Raw genomic sequence first — 22,045 nt, 5'->3', positions numbered from 1 at the left:
GACACCATTGATCACAACATCCTCCTCCACCGTCTTCAGTCAATAGGGATATCTGGCACTGCACTCCTCTGGTTCACCTCCTATCTCTCCGATCGTCACCACTTCGTCTCCATCAATAACCATAAATCCCACACCTCTCCAGTCACCCACGGTGTCCCCCAAGGTTCGGTCCTCGGCCCCCTCCTCTTCATAATCTATATGCTTCCCCTCGGTCAAATCATTCGCCACCATGGACTCAATTTCCACTGTTATGCAGATGACACTCAACTTTACATTTCATCTAAATCCATCACCCCTGTCATTCTCTCTCACATCTCAAACTGCCTGTCCGACATAAAAACCTGGATGGACAATAACTTTCTCAAACTCAACAGTAACAAAACAGAACTTCTCATCACCGGACCCAAAGCTCTCCTCCCCTCTGTACAGAACCTCACTCTCCTCATTGATGGTCACCCTGTCACCCCCTCCACCTCCGTACGCAATCTTGGCATCATAATGGACTCAACACTGTCATACCAATCACACATCAGCCACCTCACTAAAGTCTCCTTCTTTCATCTCCGCAACATCGCCCGCATCCGTCCCTCCCTCTCCCAAGCCACAGCTGAAATACTCATTCACGCCTTCATCACATCCAGACTCGACTACTGCAATAGCCTCCTCTATGGTCTTCCATCTTCTCATCTCCAAAAGCTGCAATACGTCCAGAACTCTGCCGCCCGCCTCCTCACCCACACCCGCTCCAGAGAGCACATCACCCCCATCCTCCAACAGCTTCACTGGCTTCCAATCTCATACCGGATTCAATACAAACTCCTCCTCCTCACCTACAAGTCCCTCCATAACCTGGCCCCTTCCTACCTCACTGACCTCCTACAACAGCACTGTCCCTCCCGCCGCCTACGTTCTGCCGACTCTAATCTCCTCACACCCATCACTCGAACTAAGCTCCGAACCTTGGGGGACCGAGCCTTCGCCGCTGCTGCTCCCTCACTCTGGAACTCACTCCCAAAACCCATCAGGAACTCGGACTCATTACAAAACTTCAAATCACTCCTAAAAACCCACCTGTTCAAACTAGCTTTTCCCACCTCTTAATTCTTAATTCTGTCTTTGTGTTATGTTATGTAAAGCGTCTTTGAGTGTCCAAAAAAGCGCTATATAAGTTTGAGGTATTATTATTATTATTAAACTGTAGACAAATGTGAGCAAGAAGCTGCTTAGAGAGAGACGGGTGCTGCATAACTTCATATGTTGCTCACACAACATAATCTTAATTAACTATGTACATTAAAAAAAAAAGTTATGTTTGGGATGCAACGAGCTACCCACATTAGCATTTAGGGGTGTGCCATCTTAGGCACCCCACGATTTGTTTCGAATTTGATTCACGGTGCTACAATTCGATTATTAAACAATGATCACGGTATTGACGATGATCACGAAAATCACGGTTATCGATGCATCGTACATTACTAATGAATAAAGTAGCCAAACAAATTTATATGCATTATATTTATATTTATATTTATATTCATTATTCTAATGATTCAACAGGAATGATGGAAATATGCCCACACAACAAAAAGCTGCCTTAAACTGCTTTTTTTTTTTTTTTTTTTTTTTAACAAGAAAGTGCAAAAACATTAACCATTTTAAACGGAGTACTTATTTCTCAACATGCCTATACAACACACAGCTGACCTTGAGATGCTCTTTTTCACAAGAAGGTGCAAAAACATAAGCTGTTTCAAAGGCAGTACTTATTTCTCTCAGCAATACAAAAAAATTTACACAGGTGGAATGAATTTTAGAAACAAAGTGTCTTTAGAAATAAGACTTCTTTTAAGCGATATACTTTGTTTTCATAGGTTTCTGTACTATTTCGCATGTTTTTAGTGTTACCTCTGTACTTAATCATGATTTTACACATTCTGCATATGGATCAACTTCTGTACACCAGCAAACAACGCACAAATGGACATGGAAATACACGTTAGTCAATTCGCTAAATAGCTTAGCGCTTGATGCTAACTGTTAACATCTCAAAAACATCAAGAATAAAGGATAAACAGTACAAGAGGGTTCGTGTACTCAGTTCTAAGAGACGCACACAGGACTTAGTGACACACTCAGGACATTTTTCAATTGACATGACTTGAAACTACTGCTGGACAACTGAAAGACAAGGAGCAATCTCTAGTCCCCTCTCACTCTAAAAACGAGATATTTATTCATTCTATTTTCAACAATTTGGATTTGGAGTCGTCTATTCGAAACGCAATTAAATACTTATTTTAAGCTTTTTTTTTTGTTTTGTTTTGTTGTTTTTTTTGTGTGTAGATATCTGAACTACAACAGAATTTCCGTGCTGATGCCTGGGGTGTTCAGTGACCTGCACAAGCTGGAGTGGTTGTATGCCTTATTTAATGCTGACCCAAATTCTCACATTTTTTACCAGAAGACACAAAAACATAATCATACAGATCAATTTTATGCCTATGTTGTAGAATCTTGGAGAACAACAACATCCATCACATTTCTTCTAAAGCCTTTTCAGGGCTCAACTCCTTGGTCTTGCTGTGAGTATTTTCTTTTGTACTGCTCTTGACAGTGTCCTTTTTATGACATGGTCTGTGTGTGTCCCAACTTTGATTGACAGGGCTTTGTTGAACAACACTCTGACAAAGCTGGATGACATCTGTCGCGAGATGGCAAGACTCAACTGGCTGTAAGTAGAGGATGTCCTCACTTGTTGCAAATTGAGTGGAAAATGGATTGTCTGCTGAGCCGGAACACAACGACAAGATGTAGTTTATAGTGTGTACTTATGTATCCAGTGCATTTACAATGTATGACAAATATTGATGATGTTCTTTTATGGAGGTAGATTTGTGTCTTTATTATTCAATCAAAAAATGTGCTTCATTAAAAAAAAGAAATAGTTGCTTTAATGGAGGTAGATTTGTGTCTTTATTATTCAGTCAAAAAATGTGCTTCATTAAAAAAAGAAATAGTTGCTTTAATCAAAATAGTACATATTTTCAACCAGAAAAAAAACACTTCAATCAAAAAATAAAAAGTATTTGAATGCAAAAGTAAATTTGAGACTTTGATTTTTTTTTTTTTTTTTTTTTTTTTTTTTTTTGATTGAAGCAACCTTGGATTGAATGATTTAGACACAAAATTGCTTCAATCAAAGAAAACATTTTGTTTTTTTAATTTTTTTTTTTTCAAGACCTAGACTCAGCCGTCACAAAATTCTACTTCAACCCCTTCTGGCCAAATGTATGAGGTTTGATACATCTTTCCTCAAAAAAAATAAATAAATAATGGATGCAAGTCAAGTCATGCATCTGCAGGTTCCATGAGAATGAAAAAAAACAGGATTTAGCAAGGGTTATATATATTCGAGCGCTTATTACACATATTATTTTTTTTTCTTTTTTACAAATTTGAAAAAAAGGTTTCATTAGGTCCTTATTTTTCAAACTTTGTGATTCTCTGACAATTGCTTCATATTGCAGGCATTAAAGGGTTAAGAACAAGAAAAACAGAATTAACCTCTCCAACCTGCAGAGAAACAAATTAGAGGGGGCAGGGCCGGCCAGCCTATACGCAGACTATGCAGCTGCTTAGGGCCCCTGACCACTAGGGGGCCCCCAATCTGGCAATCGTTTATATTGTATTTTGTTTACTACAGTTTGCTTTATTTGACTTTTGTGAGTTTTGATACTTGATTACAAGCCTAAAAAAATAAGTTTTTCCGTAACCACTTTCTTTCCTCTTTTAGAAAAAGGTTTGGCGCTATCTACTGTAAGTACTGACAATCATTTGGGTTTGAAGTTTCAAGTATGCAGTGCAACAAAATCTGATTAATATACCAAATATGGACGTATGGCTTGGATTGCATGTATGAGTTTCACAGTACACTGTGACGAAATGGTGGGCCAAAAATATGAGCCCCTTTCGCATTATTTTGCTTAGGGCCCCCAAATGGCTTGGGCTGGCCCTAAGAGGGGGGCTTAGATGCTCCCAACTTCCAACACTATTAGATAGCTGCTCCCCCGGCTGGGTAGGAGCCGTGGCCCCTGGGTGGCTCCCGCGCGGCATTTCCACTTGTCTGCATGATGAAGGTGATAGTACCTTTTCTCGTAGCCACCGTCTTAACTGTTTGTATTACTCTAACACACCTAATATAAAATAAATAGCACTTATAACATAGTTTAAGGAAAATAAGCAGAATATAGGGCATAAAAGATACACGCCTTCTTATCACGGAACCCCAACATGTGTGTCATGAGCAAGATTCACGCATCAACTCTCGCAATCAGTTCTCCCGAATAGTCCAGAACAAATCCCGGAACGCTCTGAGCACCGTAGAGTGCCCGATATCCAGCTGATAACACGACTGACAAGACTCCAAGATCCCCTTTGACGATGAGGTGGCAAAAAGCCACAACCCACGTTGCCCGGACAACATTAACTCCCGAATCCTCCTGTCCAATCCACAAACAGACAATAATCCCAAACACACCCTTCTTCCTGCCCACGGCCCGCCCCGCGAGAGCCTTCAAAAGACTGAATATTTAGCGTTGTCATTTTTCCTCAGAAACCTTTGTTGACTTCTGATATGGTGACCTTGGAACGAGCTTGCCTCCCCGCCTCAGTGTTTCTGTTTCGCCCTGCCGTTTTTATCTCTGTCGACATGAATAAATTGTCACCTTGTTTTCAGTGAGCCTTCTTTAAACCTCTGAAAATGGAGTCAGTACAAAGGGTTAAGACTAGTGCTGTCGTCAAATTTATCGCGTTAATGTGCGGTAATTAATTTTTTGGATTAATCACGTTAAAATATTTGACGCAATTAACGCATGCACGGAATGACCCGTTCATGCGTTGCCTCAAACAGTTTACAATGACGCCGTTTTAGCACATTGAGTGCGAAAAGGCAGAGAAATGCGAGTGGACACAGGCGTTCATTGGACCACGCCCTTATTGTCTTAAGCTTTGTAAACTCTTTCACTACAATTATGAGTATTGTGGCGAACGACGTGGGGAAGAATGACAGGAGACAATATTTTTCTTAACATGCTTATTTGAGCACACTGCAGAACATACTGTATATCATTTGCGGCCACCACTGACAGTCATGATTGTCCAACTTCCCATCATGCATTTGGGCAGAACAGTTAAGGCGCTACAGTATCATTTAGTGAAAGCACAACAAAAATAATATTCCTATCTCTCACAGGAGACGATCTTTTTCTCCACAGGCTTAATTCAACACAAAGCAGAACATACTGTATACCACTTGCACCCACCACTGACAGTCATGATTGTCCAACTTCCCATCATGCATTTGGGCGGAACAGATAAGGCGCTACAGTATCATTTAGTGAAAGCACAACAAAAATAATATTCCTATCCCTCAAAAAAAAAAAATAATGTTCACCAAAAGAAAAACGCTCAATGCAAAGAGAACTGGCATTCCCAATCAAAATAGCTATGCAAAATACACATAAAACTTACTCAGTTTTTGCCTTGGCTAGATCTCGAATTAATTTAAAACTTGCCATTGACACCTTGTGGTGTATTTAAATCACTACTTTACGTAGTTAAGTTAACCCTTTAACACCTAAGCCTACTTTGGCTGGATTTGCATGCCTTTGATTTTGCCTTTATATTTCAAAGAAAAAATTGTTCATAATAGCCAAGTTGGGTCCCTTTTTTCAGGACACCTTGAACTTCATGTCCAAACTGTTGTTTTCTTCACTGACCAATTTAAATCCACATTTTGGACCCAAAAAGACAAAAAAAAAATCCTAAAATCTTTTTTCAAAATTTGTAATGTTGATGTCCCACTGACAACCAAACAGGCTCGACCAACCGTTTTGAAGCTTGATAATATTTATTTAACTTGTTGGGATAAACATTGAATAGAAAAAAATAAGATTGAATAGTTTTATGTTTGACAATTAAACACAAACAGCAGATATGGTCATAGGCGTTTTTAGCCTTTACTCATACTATGGTCAAAACAGGTTATATACAGTGCAAAATAGTGAGAAAAAAATTATATATATTTTCTAACACAAAAAGGGTTTGGAGGATAGCTCTTTGTGCCGTTAGGTATTGTACCCATCACCTTATCAAAGGTATATATGTACATGCAATCGAGCTTCTCGAACACACATCTATCTAAAAATTGAAAAGATTCATAGTGAAGAAAAAAATATATATAACATTGAACATTGTATTTTCAAAAGTATTGACAAGTAGTTCAGTTCAATTCAATTTTTTCAGGCATGCGACCCAATAAAGTTTTTTTTTTTTTTTTTTGCGCACTCAATAAAGTTTGTTTTTGAACAGGTCACTGAGCTGTGTCACATACAACTTCACACAGCCTACTCTTCCGTCGTTTGCGCGCTACTGTCACTTCTACTTGCCGAGACGCCGACTAATCCGAGGAAAACAATGACAAATAGAGCTCATCCTATTCCTTGAGTTAATGAAATAATGCATTAGCTTGCGCTAAATTTAGTTTTCAATTCATTCTGCACGTTTCAAAGTCGCTCGCTCAATCCAACTGGCCGTTGCTTTCCTTGCGTGTCTCCTTTTCCTTAGTTGGCGCCTCGCTCGTTAATTTATTAAAAATGTTCACATTAGGCTCGTCCTTCTTGACATCACAACAGCTCTTGGGATATGTTGTCTTTTGTGCTGGTTTCGGTTTTGAAAAAAGGACAAGAAATGATGGGAATATGGAGATAGACACATGGTCCATGCAGCGTTTTAATGCATATTTATGAGTGCAATAAAACTATCAAACTCAAATGACATTATCCCCCGTTTTAATTGGTCGATTGACTTCAAATAAAAACTGGTGTGGACATCAACTTCCATACTTTCAAATGAGAGCAACCAGGGGCACGTGGGTGACGTAATTACAGCGTTACGAGGCTTCAAAGATGATATGCGAAAACGTGTCGCATCCGACACGTTCGGTGTTAAAGGGTTAAAGACACTGTGGAAGAGCGGCAGGGAGCCCGATGTGACGTCACCGCTCGGCGACGTCAACAATGGCGAGCTATTAGTTTATTTTTGGATTGAAATTTTTATCAAAACGAAAACATTGAGGGGTTTTAATATAAAATTACTATAACTTGTACTCAAATTTATTTTTTAGGAACTCAAGTCTTTCTATCCGTGGATCCCTTTAACAGAAAGAATGTTAATAATGTTAATGCCATCTTGTGGATTTATTGTTATACTAAACAAATACAGTACTTATGTACAGTATGTTGAATGTTTATGTCTGTCTTGTGTGTCTTTCCATTCCAACAATAATTTACAGAAAAATATGGCATATTTTATGGCTGGCAGTTCGGCGGTTCCTTCAATGACTATCACATGTCTGATGGGATTCAAACATGATTAGGTGCAATTAGACACACTCAAATAGTTTCGGTGTCAGGACTAGCGCTCAGGCAGCATAGAATAGGATGCCAACATACTCACACTCACAAGGGATTCACACAAATAGTGGGTCCTACACCTCACAGGGCTGATTTGTGTATACTCCACCCCTCCCAATCACTTGTTTTATGACTGTCGCCCCCACTCCTCTTTCTCCTTGGTCATCAGGCCCCCCCATATGGTGTCATCCGGAAATACAACTAGCTAAGGATAGCACCAACATATTCATAGTTAGTCTTGGCATACAAGGTATTTCTTGTTGTTTGTGCTTCCTCTGACTCTCTCCTTCAATCTTTTCTTCTGTCCCCCAATAACCCCACAGTGGCAATATGTCATATTCCCATGTGATACATTAAAAAGGTTCAGACCAATCGGAAACTCAGATTTCCATTTTGCATGTCAATCAGCTGAACAGGACAGGCATAAAAAAAGAAATTATTATAATAATTAAAAAAAAAAAACATTTTCAATGAAAATTTGACTGCTCAAATGCAAATTCTTGCATTCAAATACTTTTCAATGATTATTATTATTATTTTTTTTTTTTTTATTGAAGTGATTTTTCTCTTGAAAATATATATATATTTTTTTTTGATAGAATTATGAAGGCATAAATGTCGTACCATAGACTTCATGGTCCAACCCAAAATGTGGCCCAAACTCAAAACAACATTACCGTATTTTTCGGACTACAAGTCGCACCTGAGTATAAGTCGCATCAGCCATAAAATGCTCAATGAAGAGAAAAAAAAAACATATACAAGTCGCACTGGAGTATAAGTCGCATTTTTGGGGGAAATATACTTGATAAAATCCAACACATAGAACAGACATGTCATCTTCAAAGGCAATTTAATATAAAAATACGATAGAGAACAACATGCTGAATAAGTGTATAGTGTACAGTGCATGAACAACGAAATGCGATTATACTGTCCTCACCAGGACGCTACAGCTCGGTCCTGGCTATTCAGCGGGCTAAACTCCCAAATGACGATGCTGGACGTCCGTATAATTTGCTGAATCAATTTCGTCCTCGATACCAAACAGGTTCGCATCGACGTAAATAAATGATAATTAGGTGCTTATACAGCAATGACATGACACGAACGGTTAGCATGCGTTCGCTAGCATTAGCGCATCGTTCAAACAACCACACAACTGGCTCTAAGTGTCCGATCGCGGGTGGAAAACACACAACAGCAACAGAAAACATGATACACGCAGGCGTTGCCTCTGTAGAGATGATTTACAAGCATAAACAATGAACGTAGGTTCGCAGCCGTGTTTCTCTCTCGCTAACTCGCCCACTCACTCAGAGCTAGGTAGCTGTCAGTCTTATTCTGGCGTGTGAGCACTCTTCTTCACGTAAACAAGTGCAAGTGCGCCCCAACGTGGGCGTGAAAGCGCCACAAACTAAAAGCATGCATTTCAATATAAAAAAGTCAATAATACAATTGAACACACATTGCCAAAGGCAGAACGGGAACGTGGCCATAGCTATTAAGTTATTCAGATAACTATAGCATAAAGAACATGCTAACAAGTTTACCAAACCATCAGTGTCACTCCAAAACACCAAAATAACATGTGGAATGATATCATAATGTGTTAATAATTTCACACATAAGTCGTTCCTGAGTATAAGTCGCACTCCCAGCCAAACTATGAAAAAAAAACTGCGACTTATAGTCCGAAAAATACGCTACTTCAATCAAAAAAGTTTTTTCAGAAAAAAAAAAGTTTTCAAAAGCTTTTTTTTTTGAGTCTCAAATTTATTTATTTATTTTTTTGAAACACCTTTTTTAATTGAGTATTAAAGACACAAATCTACCTCCATATTCTTTCAGGGACTTGGAAGGTAATCTGATCGAGACCTTGGAGAATGTATCGTTCTACTCATGCAGTATGCTGACAGTCTTGTACGTAATCCGGGCTTCATCGTTAGTACGTTTTGATACTCCACCTGAATATTACAACATATTTAAAGATGTTTAGTCTACAGAAATATTCATGTAAATGTATATTATTGCACTGTATACACCACTGTAATGTTGAAGTGTGTTTATTAGTGGCCAAATTCAATGCACACTTGTTTTATCGGCACAGTTTAAATTCACAATATATCATTGTAGTGTTTTCAAATCTAATTTTGTTTGACGATTGATGTATTTTTCCCAGGGTTTTGCAACGCAACAGGATCAGCCACATACATGAGCAAGCTTTTTCAGTCCTCCGAAAGCTCGGAGAATTGTGAGTAATTTATGTCCAATAATGATTATTTACAGTGTTGGGTACGTTACTTTAAAAAAGTAATTAGTTATAGTTACTCACTACTTCTTCCAAAAGTAACTGAGTTAGTAACTGAATCACTCAATAGTAAAAGTAACTAGTTACCAGGGAAATTAATTATTTCTGTTACTTTAAAAAGAAGTTGTTGTATGTCAAAGAATTTGAATTTTTCTGAGCAGTATTCGAGTCAGTTGAATAGAGAAGAACAGACAGGTAGCTGTGTTATAGAACCTTGTAATATTTATTGCACCTCACCAGCAACAGATTTATCCTACACTTGAAGTGCAACAAAAATAAACAGTAAACAATATAATAAAAAAACAATCAGCAGTAAACAATATAAAGTGAGTTTAATCAATTAAATGTCACTCTCACAACCTGAGACAACTGGTCAAGTAGACATAGCCTACTGTACCTCAAGTATTTTGACTTGAAATAGTGTTTATATCTCCACCTGGTGAAGGACAAGTTTTCCTCCGAATGCTCTGCCATCATATCCCTCTGCATCTGTTTTGCGTGTGTGTGTTTGCCGCACGCGCTGTTCCGGTTTGTGTGTTAAAACACCGGCTCTGATTGGCTTACCAAGACACATGACTCTAACCCTCAGCCAATCACAATCACTTCCATCGCATCTATCCAGGTGGTGCATTCAGCTAGCCTCGTCCCCCTACTCCTCCCGTCACCCTCAAAGCGTCTGCCGTCCTCAAGATGGAAGCAGCATTCTTGTTGGCTGACAGTGGGGAATGGGAACGAGGCTAGCATTCAGGTGTAGCAAAACAGAAATGTTAGCAAGCTTTGGAAAGCATTGTCTAATTGAATGAGCAGGGACAAACAGCCTGGAGTCATAAGAAGTACGTGCTCTATTCCCGAACTTGAACGCACCCCAAGTCTTGGATGACAAATAAACAGAGCAGAGTAGACTCGCTACGGCTGGTAGTTTCACCAATTTATTCAGAGTAAGTAATGCACTGCTTTTGACTGTCAGTAACGGTAACGGCGTTGTAATGGCGGAAAAAATTATTTGTTAGCTTTTTTATAACGGCGTTATTCCCAACACTGATCATTTAGAAATACATAACATGTGCATTACATATGCAATTTTTTTTTTTTTTTTTTAAACATGGATTTGTTCTCAACACAGGGATCTTTCCAGCAACAGACTGAAGAAGATTCCACCTAATCTGTTTGTCCTTCTGGGGGATTTGCTTCAACTGTGAGATCTTTTTTTATGTGATAATAATATTAAATATTTTATTTAGCATGATTATCAAGCACTTTATCCAGCACACATACGCAGCATATATCACTTATGTCACCGCAATTTGATCTCAAGTGGGTTGGATCGGTATATTTGTGTCCTAATGAGCTATAAATAAACGTCTAATGCAATCTTCCCACGTTTCCCTGAGCTACCTGAAATTTGGTGGGTGAGTATACTAGTAGACCCTAAAAAATGTTTCATTAAAGCGATGCAATAAAAAGGCTCGTCATTGGGTTTGATGCGTCAATCTTAGGCTCATTTTGACTCTTTCCTCAAAATTTTGTATGACAAAGTCATTTTAGGCTCAATAGAAGTAATAAACAGAGAAAACAGCTTCATTTGCTACATCTGGTGACAGCTTTTTTTTTTTCCATTTTGTAGAAACATCTCATACAATCCCATCGTGGAGCTGCATGTAGACCACTTTGACAAATTGCATAAACTGAAGTCATTGTGAGTATTTTGTGCTTTCACTACTTTTTTAACTATTATTTTATATTTATTTAATGTTAGTAGCGGTGGGGGTAGTAGTAATTAGTTTTGTGCCGATACCATTTTTATGCCCACAATATGCTATGTGGTCTCGGCCGATACTGTACTGATATCTAACACTTGCAAAAATAGACAAAATATAAATACTGCACTTTGCTTATAATACTAACTTTCTGCATGTTCACTTAAATGATAAGTAATTTTATAAGGCTTGGTCAGACATTTCTTAATTCATTGGCAAGGCCGGCCCAGCCTATACACAGACTATGCAGCTGCTTAGGGCCCCTGACCACTAGGTGGCCCCCAATCTGGCAGCCTCATTTTATACATTGTTAATAGAGCATCGTGAATAATGTGGCGCGCATTGCCGTTTATCCATGCAAACATCCATTTTCTTGTCATTACATGTCGTTTGGGGTGAGAAGTTTGAAGTATGCAGTGCAACAAAATATGATTAATATACAAAATATGGACGTATGGGTTGGATTGCATGCATTGGTTTCATAGTACGCTGCGACAAAATGCCAAAAATATGGGCCCCTTGGCATTATTTTGCTTAGGGCCCCCAAATGGCTTGGGCCGGCCCTGCTCATTGGTTGCCATTGCGGCGCTAGACGTCCAATCCATTTGAAGTGAGAAGGTTTACAGGGAATTAACAAACATTTATTCACTGCCACCCACCCACCTCAAATGGATTGGAGGGCTAATATTGATAAACTCATTGAAATTCACAGCCCAGAGATGATTGGATGCTGCACGATTTTTACAGCAGCGTACTTTGCTGCCGTCCATCTTGGGTAGGGCAACCAATAAATCTCTAAGAATACATATTACACAGCATCAGTACATTATTTGATAACACTGTATTTGAACTCGGTGTCATAAGACTGTCATAAGATCGTCATGATTATGACATGACACAGTCATGAAACTTAATGCATCCTTATGACAGATGTCATTAAGTGTCCTCACCCTACCACAGTTCCGAAACTCTAATCCCAACCCAAAGACATTTGAAAAAAACCTCAATATTGCATCATAAGTGGCATAATTTATTAAATGACACTTAATGACATCTGTCAAAAGTCCTCATTCATATTCATGACGAGTGCTGTGTAATAATGATGACAGTTTTTTGACACTGAGTTCAAATATAGTGTAACCCATTATTTCTTTGTATTTTACAGTAACGACGACATCATTTTAGAGTGCCATATAAGTAACGATATCGATACTACTATTGTGTCAGTGGCACCCTGGTGGTAATGATAACATTGGGCAACAATTTGGGGGGGGGAAACTGGAGCATTCTGCACACAAAATTTGTTAAAAACAGCGACAAAACTTGTGTTGCGCCCAGGGATCTCCTGATCCGATCACGTGATCGGAATTTAGGCCGATCGCGCCATTTTTCAGAGGATCGGAATCCGGTGAAAAGTATTGGGTTTTTAATTTAAAAAATATATTTATGTTTTTCTTAGGGCTGTCAAACAATTAAAATTTTTAATCGAGTTAATTACAGCTTAAAAATTAATTAATCGCAATTAATCGCAATTCAAACCATCTATAAGATATGCCATATTTTTCTGTAAATTATATTTATATATTCTGTAAAATAAATTGTTGGAACATACGGTACATAAGGACTGTATTTGTTTATTATAACAATAAATCAACAAGATGGCATTAACATTATTAATATTCTGTTAAAGCGATCCATGGATAGAAAGACTTGTAGTTCTTAAAAGATAAATGTTAGTACAAGTTATAGAAATTTTATATTAAAACCCCTCTTAATGTTTTTGTTTTAATCAAATTTGTAAAATTTTCAATCAAAAAATAAACTAGTAGTCCGCCATTGTTGATGTCAATAATTACTTACACAATGCTCATGGGTGCTGAAGCCTACAAAATCAGTCGCACCCAAGCGCCAGCAGAGGGCGGCAAAACTCTGAAAAACACAATTAACAAGTGGGCATTTCACTCTACTGTCATTTAAATCTGTCTGAGCGAGACATGTGCGTTAATTGCGTCAAATATTTTAACGTGATCAATTTTAAAAATTAATTACCGCTCGTTAACGCGATAATTTTGACAGCCCTAGTTTTTCTGTTTCCTGCTCGTACAGCCTCTCACTTTGCCTCCTGCTGCTTTTGTTGGTCAGGCAGTGCACTGTAGTTGCTTGTTAAATTTAACGATGATTGACAGGCATTGAAGTTTTGATCTTGCTAGAGATGCTTTGGAGTGCTACCTTCAAAGGCAATCATTGTTTTGCTTGTTAAACACTAGCGGTAGTGTGCTGTGGCAACTCATTGTGTGTATGTAAGTGAGCGGCTTCCCAGCAGCGTGAGCGGATTTGAGTGGACTCACTCAATGAAGCATTTAATAAAGACAAGCATTTTTCTACATTATTGTTGTTTAAAAACAATTTACATTATGAAAGCAGTTGGTAGGACAGTAGCATGTTTCAAACTTTTTTTTTTTTTTTTTTTTTTTTTTTTTTTGAACAACACTTTTTTCTGTATCGCATTGGGACTCGGTATCGGCTGATTCTCAAAATCAGGTGACTTTGACTCGAGTGTAAAAATATGTGAACGGGATATCCTTAGTTTCCCTCCAATATATTAATTATTTTACACATGGATCATTTGTCAAGTTCAAAAATAGATCCTTAGGTAGACATTGTAAAATTACCCAAAAATAGGGAGAGAAGACACTCAGTTTTCTTGGCCAAGGAGAGCAAAAAGAGTGACTCGTGCCAGTCACCAAAATTGATCTAAAGAAAAAACTCCTCCTTGGTATTTTATTTAGGGGTTTGTCCTAAAAATTGGATGTCGCCCTGAGGGAGGGGAGAGCAAGCTGGAGACACCCATGTGGTTTTCGATTGGATATGTGTGTGCATGTAGGTGGAACTAAGTAAATACAATTGTGTAAGCAAGGGCTCATGTAAACAATCATGTAAACAGTCAAAACAATCATGTAAACAGTCAAAATGACCCAGACACTTCAGTTATGTAACGCTGCGGCCATGGAAGATGTCCTCGGATGGAAAATTGTCCTCGAAGGTCTAGACGAAAGTCCAGACGCCAGGTGCTGAAGATGCCTCGGAAGGTCTAGTTAAGCAATGATGCGGCCATGAAGCAAGGCAGTTGTCACCCCGACCCTCTTTTACCCCTTGTAACACTTAAGCATTATAGTACAACCTGGTATAGCAAGCAATAATCATTTACTGGTTATATTAGTAAGAAAAATATGGCAATATGTATTATTTATGGTATATATGAGCACAAGCAAATATTCAATCAATCAATCAAGCAAATATTTAATCAATCAAACCTCGATAATTACCTCAACATCATTTTTATAAACTTTTATTTCAAAGTTAATTCCATTCATTTTCATCTTTTTTAATTTTTATTGTACAGCATTTTGAATTCATTTTATAGGATATAAATTACTTGCTGAATTGGTAGCTTTGTATATTTGTCATTTTGTGTAAATAATTTTCAAATTTTAATTTCATGTATTTTAAGATAGCAGACAATTTTATTTCACATTTTATTTTATTTATTTTTCTTGTGGTTAATTTTATTTAAGTTTTGGTTCCTAGTGGATTTTCTAGTTGTTGTCCTGTTGTATGTCTTTTCATATTATATCATTCTTTGCATGACCGTCTGTTCTCCAGGAGCATCGAGGGCATCGAAATAACCGACATCCAAAGTCGGATGTTTGAGCCTCTTAAACACCTGACCCACATGTAAGTATGACCCTGCCACTGCAATATTTGTAATCATTGTTCACGCTGAACTAAAATTTGCCTCATATCATGTACGGCATGTTCAACCTTTCTACAGAGTGTAGGACATTAGGAAAACTTGTTGTCGTATCAGGGGTGATCAATCTTTGCTGTAGGATATACTGTCAAATGAAATATTCATTTTTCACAATAATATAGCCTGTATATGAGTGAAAAATGCCTTTTTACTATTTTTTGTAAATTGTTAAACTAGGGCTGTCCCCATCACATACATATATATCAGAGTTAGATCCTCGTCTTTCAATGAGGGGAAGCACAAAGTGTGTCCGCCTGTGAGTGCTTTGTGACGGTGAAGGGGCTTAGTAGCACGCACTGCTCGGTAGGGAAAGAAAATAAGAGTGCGAGAAGTCAAGTCTCCAAACACAAGCAGCTATTAAAAAAAAAAAAAATTAATCACTAGTCATTTTTAACAAAGCAAGGTTTCCTTGGATGATTATGAAAGTCTCAACTCAGAACAACGGAATAAAAAAATTGAAAAATGCCTCCCGTGGATGTTAATACGACAAGGTCACTGATTTGCTCATTTCGCTGTCAATAAAAAAGGGATTCAGCCTCAGACAGATCATCCAATCATCATGCAGAGAAGCCAGCATATGGGCTAGCTAAGCACCACCCACTGCCCATAGACCCACAGAGAAGCTCAAAGTCCGATGTGGAACAATTCTGAACAAAAGTTGAGCGCGATTTAGCGCATATTTCATCAATGACGTACACGCAATAGTATATATTTGATCACTTATTTTTTGACATTTTGGGGAAAGCTGAGCTTTCCTTGCAGTTTTGGTAGTAGATCACCCTATAGAGGGATGGAAATGATTCTCAAAATGATTCTGAGTAGTTTGTGTGGCCCCTATGTGCTTTTGCAACGTCGGGGCATGCTCCTAATGAGATAACGGATGGATCTCCTCTTAGATCAGGACCAGGGCATCACTGAGTTACCTGACAGTCTGAAGAGCAACCTGGCGGCCTGGAGGAGTTTCCGGGAAACAGGTAGTTACTCTAGGAGAGTGTGAGAGGTCATAGAAGGTCCTTAAACCCTCAGCAGGATCGGTATCTGCTCCTTTGTGCAAGGACAAACAGTATGAGCACCGTCAGAGCCCTACAAAATGAACTCCAACAGGCTATGTGAATGTTTCTGACCTATCAATTCAGAAACAGGCTTCATGAGGGTGGCCTGAGGGCCCGACGTCCCAAAGTGGGCCCTGTACTCACTACTTGGCATCGTAGTGAATACTGGCATTTCCCTTAGACCACCAGAATTGGAAACGACTCCACTACCACCCAGTGCTCTTCACCAATGAGGGCAGGTCAACCTGAGCACATGCGACAGACGTGAAAGGGTCCGGAGATGCCATGGAGCAGGGGTCCCCAACGACCGGGCCGCGCCGAAATAATAAATAATTTAATTAACGACTGCGTTCCGGCTGATTAACTTTGGCCTGTGCCGCTTAACATACCAATATCCCTGTCTACTCTAGATATACAACAACAGAACGGGAGGTCGTCATAGAAATGGATTGATTGGACTGTTTTTGGTACATCTTGTTTTGTATACTATGTGCGCTTGGCCTCGATAATAACGTATGACGTAGGTTGTCGCCCATCACATTTCTTCCCGGAAATAATTAGCCCCCAAACTAGAATGACTGAAAAACAGACGTCTGTGGACGGATTTTTTACGGGGAAAAGGGAACCTCACGAGCCAGAAGATGAGCCTACAACCTCAAAAAAAACAAAATCTATGCTTCTTCCCAATCACGAATGACCCCCGAACTGCAAAGGAGTGGATTCGTGACCCGTATGTGAATAAACCGAGTGATTCCAGCATGTCTGTGCAACAGGAATATCAGCTTGTATAAATCGCAAATGACGGCAACATTAAACGTACATTTGAGACAGCAACTCTACCGAGGTTCTGGAATAGAGTCATTTCGGAATATCCTGACATCACTAGGAGAGCACTGAAACAAACGAAACAAGCTCAGGCCTCCCGCTGATTCAGCAGGTGAGTTGTATTTTCCCTGCACTTAGCACGGCGGGGCTAAAAACAAATGTTATTTTATATTTGCTGTATTTTTCTGCCGCACATTGCCGGTGTTCTGACAAATTTGGCATGCGCGCAACGTTAAAAATGACCGCCTATGCAGCGATTTCAAAGTACACACTACAAACTTTCTTTAAAGAGAGGAATGTCAAGTCAAACTCTGAGAAACATCAACAAAAAGCAGTGAGCTGGCAACCCGGGCTTGAACTGAACAATCACCAGCATACAAGCAACATGGCAACGGCGCACAGCTGGAACAGATTGGCCAATCAACCCATGAGGAATCCAAAGCTATAAAAGCAGAGAAGGAAGATGGCAGCCTGGTTTGGCTAGTGACACTTGCAGTCCTGTGCAGCTGGCGACGTTAGCAAAAAACTCACCAGAGAGGCTGTCGGTAAGCAGCAAAACTTGAAGTTGCAATGTGCCAGCAGCGGCCATTAGCACATGGCGTGACTCACTAGTTGAAATGCTTGGACACTTGTAGTTTTGTTTAGGGGGTCATTTGGGTTTTGAGACACTGGTTTAAGATTGACATTTGATGTATTTTAGGTTTCTCTGTTATTAATTGTGTTAATTGGAAAAATGTAATTTAATGAATTTGTCTTTTGGTATAAAAGTATTTAGAAGTGAGAGTTAAAACATTGTGTAATTTAAAATAATAGTTAATTGACTGTTCTGAATTAGTTGTAGTTTGTGTTAGATAAAAAATGTTATTGTTGAATTGTTTAAGTAAAATGCAACTATTGATGTTTTGTATTGTTTAAGGTTTTCACCTAATGGATAATGCTTTCCACAATGCTCAAATAAAAAAAGAGAAAGGGAAAACTGTTCGTTCATTCATTCGAGTGAATCCCAGTCTGCTCTGGGCTAACGCCAAATCCCTTTTTCAAGTTTGGAGCTGCACCAGGACTTAAAGCAGAAACTTGACAAGGAATATTAACTTACGTTTGCCATGTTAGCTGCACACAACAACTGCACACAGCTCTGTCACTTAACGACTTCGCCGTGTCGTTAAGTATTAATTTACACCATTTTTGTGTTGCACATGTATGTTTATGATGTAAATAGTTTTTTAGCGCCGTTGGATAACATTGAGAATCCAACTGAATACAAAACAGGGCTTTTTTTTCACTGCCACAAAAGCTTTGGGAGCAAAATTTTATAAGGGTGCAAAATTTGACATAAAACCGGTCTGTGGGGGGGGGGGGGGCCCAAATTACACCGGTCCGTGGTGCAAAAAAGGTTGGGGACCCCTGCCATAGAGAACATTATACTGCCTGCAATATCATTCAGCAAAACCGGTTTGGGGGTGGGTTAGTGACAGTCTGGGGAGGCATATCCCTGGAAGGACGCAAAAACCTCTAGATAGGAATCAGGATGAAATCCTCCCTGGGGTCCTCCTGGTCCACAACATTGGCCGACCTTTGGTGGCGAGAGTATACAAGCAGTTCCTGGAGGATGAAGGAATTGATACCATTGGCATCCACATTCACCTGACCTAAACTCAATAAAACACCTCTGGGACATTATTTTTAGGTCCATCCGGCGTTGTCAGGTTGCTTCTCAGACTGTTCATAAGCTTCGTGAAGCCCTGGTCTATATGTAGATCTGGGAGGAGATTCCCCAGGACACCTTCCGTTGTCTCATTAGGAGTGTGCCCTGAGGTTCTACAAGAACGTGGGGGCCACACAAACGTCTCAGAATCATTTTGAGATGCTACAATGACATTTTGGCAAAATGCACCAGTCTGCCGCGTCATTTTTTCACTGTTATTTTGGGTTGTCTTCGAAATTTTCCCCCTGTTTTGATCTGACGTATTTTTGAAATGTTCCTTTAATTTTTTTTTTTTTAGCAGTGTACATACAAATAACGAGACACACGTGCATTATTTAATTAGCAAACATAATATTCCCTTTCTGTACGTGTCATGGAGTCTATTTAAAATAAAATAATCAGATCCGGATAAAAGATGATCTCATTAACTGAACTTGTATATCTTTACCAGCTTCACTGATCTTCCTGTACCCGCGTGGCGCACTCGAGGTTATTTTTATACAATGTTACAATCAGCAGCTTCCAGAGAAATAAATGAAATGCTAGCGCATACACAGGATATTAACTTCTCCAATCATATTATTTCATCATGTTAATCACATTTCCTTTGCAATTAGCACATAACGTGCCCATGTGTTGGTGTGTGTGTTGGCAGCTACTTCAAGAAGTTCCAGTACTGCGGTTACGCGCCTCACGTGCGAAGCTGCAAGCCAAACACAGATGGAATCTCGTCCTTTGAGGACCTGCTAGCTAACATCGTTTTGAGGGTCTTTGTCTGGGTGGTCTCGGCCACCACCTGCTTTGGCAACATCTTCGTCATCTGTATGCGCTCGTACATCCGTTCGGAGAACAAGCTCCACGCAATGTGCATCATCTCCCTGTGCTGTAAGTCCCTTGATAGATGAGGTTGACTAATGATAGTATGTTCACCAAATATCAGTTTGACCCTTTAGCTTTACACCTCAAGTATTATTAGTGTTGCACCAAAATGGTATCGGTACCGCAAGGGCACGGAAATTACGTCATCAGTATTATGGAGTACCAAGAAATGCCGATGCTGTGAAATACTGTATTGGCCCGAATATAAGACGATGTTTTTTGCATTCAAATAAGACTGAAAAAGTGGGGGTCGTCTTATATTCGTGGTGTAGACATTACAGTGGGGCAAATAAGTATTAAGTCAACGACCAATTGTGCAAGTTCTCCTACTTGAAAAGATCAGAGAGGCCTGTAATCGTCAACATGGGTAAACCTCAACCATGAGAGACAGAATGTGGGGGGGAGGGAACAGAAAATCACATTGTTTGATTTTTAAAGAATTATTTCCAAATTAGAGTGGAAAATAAGTATTTGGTCACCCACAAACAAGCAAGATTTCTGGCTGTCAAAGATGTCTAACTTCTTCTAAAGAGGTCTAACGAGGCTCCACTCATTACCTGTATTAATGGCACCTGTTTTAACTCATTATCGGTATAAACGACACCTGTCCACAAGCTCAGTCAGTCACACTCCAAACTCCACTATGGCCAAGACCAAAGATCTGTCGTAGGACACCAGAGACAAAATTGTAGACTTGCACCAGGCTGGGAAGACTGAATCTGCAATAGGTAAAATGCTTGGTGTCAAGAAATTAACTGTGGGAGCAATTAATAGAAAATGGAAGACATACAAGACCACTGATAATCTCCCTCGATCTTGGGCTCCGTGCAAGATCTCACCCCGTGGCGTCAAAATCAAATCAAATCAAATCAAATTTATTTATATAGCCCTTTACAAAACCCGAAAGGTCCCCAAAGTGCTTTACAACAAAGAGAAACATGGCACATAGTAAATAAAAGGCAGGAAAATGTTATAAAATGACATTAGGAAGAAAAGAAAAGAAAAAAAACGAACCATCGCATCACGATTAGTCAGACACCAAACAAAACAATAAAACAGATAAAATCCGAAAACATTAAAAACCCTAAAGAAATAAAACCAGGCTAAACTAATCTTGGGGAAAGGCGAGTCTAAAAAGGTGTGTCTTTAAACGAGATTTAAAAAGGCCCAAATTTGTAGTGGTGCGGATTTCCGGGGGAAGACTATTCCATAACCTGGGTGCAGCAACCGCAAAATGATAACAAGAACGGTGAGAAAAAATCCCAGAACCACACAGGGGGACCTAGTGAATGACCTACAGAGAGCTGGGACCACAGTAACAAAGGCTACTATCAGTAACACAATGTGCCGCCAGGGACTCAAATCCTGCACTGCCAGACGTGTCCCCCTGCTGAAGAAAGTACATGTCCAGGCACGTCTGCGGTTCGCTAGAGAGCATTTGGATGATCCAGAAGAGGACTGGGAGAATGTGTTATGGTCAGATGAAACCAAAATAGAACTTTTTGGTAGAAACACAGGTTCTCGTGTTTGGAGGAGAAAGAATACTGAATTGCATCCGAAGAACACCATACCCACTGTGAAGCATAGGGGTGGAAACATCATGCTTTGGGGCTGTTTTTCTGCAAAGGGACCAGGACGACTGATCTGTGTAAAGGAAAGAATGAATTGGGCCATGTATCAAGAGATTTTGAGTGAAAATCTCCTTCCATCAGCAAGGGCATTGAAGATGAGACGTGGCTGGGTCTTTCAGCATGACAATGATCTCAAACACACAGCCAGGGCAACAAAGGAGTGGCTTTGTAAGAAGCATTTCAAGGTCCTGGAGTGGCCTAGCCAGTCTCCAGATCTCAACCCCATAGAAAATCTGTGGAGGGAGTTGAAAGTCCGTGTAGCCCAACGACAGCCCCAAAACATCACTGCTCTAAAGGAGATCTGCTTGGAGGAATGGGCCAAAATACCAGCAACAGTGTGTGAAAAGCTTGTGAAGAGTTACAGAAAACGTTTGGCCTCCGTGATTGCCAACAAAGGGTACATAACAAAGTATTGAGATGAACTTTTGGTATTGACCAAATACTTATTTTCCACCATGATTTGCAAATAAATTCTTTAAAAATCAAACAATGTGATTTTCTGTTTTTTTCCCCACATTCTGTCTCTCATGGTTGAGGTTTACCCATGTTGACAATTACAGGCCTCTCTAATATTTTCAAGTGGGAGAACTTGCACAATT

At 39.5% G+C, this 22,045-nt stretch overlaps 1 protein-coding gene across 3 annotated transcripts in view; it reads left to right on the top strand.

Annotated features, from left to right (window-relative positions):
• Positions 1-22,045, top strand: part of rxfp1 (relaxin family peptide receptor 1) — a 124,287-nt gene that overhangs the window by 90,434 nt on the left and 11,808 nt on the right. For all 3 annotated transcript variants that reach the window (XM_057850229.1, XM_057850228.1, XM_057850230.1), the window contains exons 7-15: positions 2,347-2,418; positions 2,514-2,585; positions 2,666-2,734; positions 9,327-9,398; positions 9,658-9,729; positions 10,910-10,981; positions 11,411-11,482; positions 15,207-15,278; positions 19,592-19,821. In XM_057850229.1, coding sequence (XP_057706212.1) covers positions 2,347-2,418; positions 2,514-2,585; positions 2,666-2,734; positions 9,327-9,398; positions 9,658-9,729; positions 10,910-10,981; positions 11,411-11,482; positions 15,207-15,278; positions 19,592-19,821 — 803 coding nt within the window. The remainder of the gene's footprint in view (positions 1-2,346; positions 2,419-2,513; positions 2,586-2,665; positions 2,735-9,326; positions 9,399-9,657; positions 9,730-10,909; positions 10,982-11,410; positions 11,483-15,206; positions 15,279-19,591; positions 19,822-22,045) is intronic.

This window comes from Corythoichthys intestinalis, chromosome 11 (genome assembly GCF_030265065.1).
Source record: "Corythoichthys intestinalis isolate RoL2023-P3 chromosome 11, ASM3026506v1, whole genome shotgun sequence".
Taxonomy (NCBI): domain Eukaryota; kingdom Metazoa; phylum Chordata; class Actinopteri; order Syngnathiformes; family Syngnathidae; genus Corythoichthys; species Corythoichthys intestinalis.
This window is presented reverse-complemented; position numbering and strand designations above follow the sequence as displayed.